The sequence below is a fragment of the Sinocyclocheilus grahami genome, unplaced genomic scaffold, assembly GCF_001515645.1.
Source record: "Sinocyclocheilus grahami isolate Dianchi unplaced genomic scaffold, SAMN03320097.WGS_v1.1 scaffold176.1, whole genome shotgun sequence".
In the NCBI taxonomy this organism is placed as follows: Eukaryota; Metazoa; Chordata; class Actinopteri; order Cypriniformes; family Cyprinidae; genus Sinocyclocheilus; species Sinocyclocheilus grahami.
The window spans coordinates 1,455,687-1,457,761 of record NW_015505355.1 but is presented as its reverse complement, the minus strand read 5'-3'; the positions used below and the strand labels follow the sequence as shown (position 1 = coordinate 1,457,761).

The 2,075-nt window shown below is 42.1% G+C and overlaps 1 protein-coding gene across 1 annotated transcript in view; it reads left to right on the top strand.

The window, feature by feature from the left end:
* gjc2 (gap junction protein gamma 2) overlaps positions 1-1,082 on the top strand; it is an 11,091-nt gene extending 10,009 nt beyond the window's left edge. Inside the window, exon 3 of the mRNA XM_016283756.1 lies at positions 181-1,082. Within this exon, the coding sequence (XP_016139242.1) occupies positions 181-1,026 (846 nt within the window). The 3' untranslated portion in view covers positions 1,027-1,082. The remainder of the gene's footprint in view (positions 1-180) is intronic.
* The last annotated feature ends 993 nt before the right edge of the window (positions 1,083-2,075 follow it).

Here is a 2,075-nt window from a genome sequence, read left to right as displayed (position 1 = left end):
GTCCGGTTCTGGGTGTTCCAGATCATCATGATATCCACCCCCTCCGTCATGTATCTGGGTTATGCCATCCATAAGATCGCCCGTACCTCGGAGGAGGAGCGGTGCAAAAACCAGATTTATCAAAAGAGGAATCGCCACAGTCGGTGGAGAAATGGACACCACCGTGAGGAGGTCTTGGAGGAAGATGACGCCGAGCCAATGATCTATGAAGAAGACACTTTGGATGAGCAGGAGGTCAAACCAGAGACAGACAAGGGCAAAAGCCAAGATCCAGCGAAGCATGATGGCCGCCGTAGGATCATGCAAGAAGGCTTGATGAGGATGTATGTGCTTCAGCTTTTATCCCGTGCCATCTTTGAGGTGGGGTTCCTCACGGGTCAATATCTCCTTTACGGCTTCCGTGTTAACCCTTCGTATGTCTGCAACAAGATCCCATGCCCGCACAGAGTAGACTGCTTCGTCTCACGACCCACCGAGAAGACCATCTTTTTACTCATCATGTATGTGGTGAGCTGTCTTTGTCTGCTGCTCAATGTTTGTGAGATGTTCCACTTGGGGATTGGTGCCTTCCGTGACACTCTTCGTAAACGTCGAAGCCATGGTCAACAACCTCCATACGGCTACCCTTACTCCAGGAACATTTCTAGTTCTCCGCCAGGGTACAACCTGGTGGTTAAATCTGACAAACCGGGTCGCATTCCCAACAGCATCATCCTACAGGAGCAGAACATGCCCAGAGTGCTGCCTGAACAGCATTGCACAAGTCCTGATGAGAACATTCCCTCTGACCTGGCTACACTGCACCACCATTTACGAGTAGCTCAGGAACAACTTGACATGGCGTTTCAGACATATAACACAAAAAACGCTCAGATCTCCAGAGCTAGCAGCCCTGTGTCTGGTGGCACAATGACAGAGCAGAACCGGGTCAATACAGCTCAGGAGAAAGAGGGTGCACGACCTAAATCAAGCCCTGAGAGGGCAGGGACAATAGCAAAAAATGGAAAGACTTCTGTGTGGATTTAACTCTTATCTGACTAGTCATGAACCATTATCCTCCAAAACATATTGTTCAGTTAGTGAAGGCATGACTGAACTTTATGTACCCAAGCTCTGTTGAACATTAAACAAAACTGAAAAATAAATATATTGTAGAAGGGTAGTATTCATTTATGAAACTCTTTACATTGCTTTACTGTGTTCTCCCTTCCTCAGAATAATTATTTATGTGCTTCTGTACGTATGTTACATATATTAATTGTGACTTTTCTCTAAATTCCAATGCATGCAAGTGTATTGACCATATTGGAAGTCTGTCAAACAATTTAGTCTTTAATGGATCATTGATTTAATTTGACTATATAAGAACAACCCCTATGTACTGTATACGTTCTATAAGTTCTCCTCTTTATGTTCTCCTATTATTCTTAGTCTATGGCTCTGTTCCAAACCAAAGTGAGTCCCCAAGTCTTAAAGTATATGCATACTGGCGATTCAAAGGCTGTTCCTGTCAGTAAGCAGTAAGATTATGCTGCATTATAAAATTCCTTATTTTGGCCAGATTCTGAGGCTTCACAGTTACTGTATACCTTATGGATAACGCAATCCCAGAATGCATTGTGATGAAAATATGATCACAAATGGCGGATAAAGAGCAACCCTTATATAAATATACTTGCTGTATATATTATAAAAATGTATTAATCAAAATTGTTATCTTATTAAAAATGCACTTTCACACAAGTGCATGTGCTATATGTATTTTTCACAACATCCCATCTTGCCAAATGCAATTGGAATCAATTGTGAGTTATTTGTGCTGATCATTGACATTTAATATTGTTGCTACCTATGTAAAACGGTTTCATTTTGAATAGAAAGCTTAAAAGACAAGTGAGGCAGCTCACAAGGTTTTGGAACGGAGCGCTCAAATGTACAGGGATACTTCTCATCATTCACTCACTTTCATGCCATCCTAGATGACTTTCTTTCTTCTGAGGAACACAAACAGAATTTCAGAGAAAATATCCTTCTTTGTGAGTCCACATAATGCAAGTGGATGGGTCTCCCAAAGT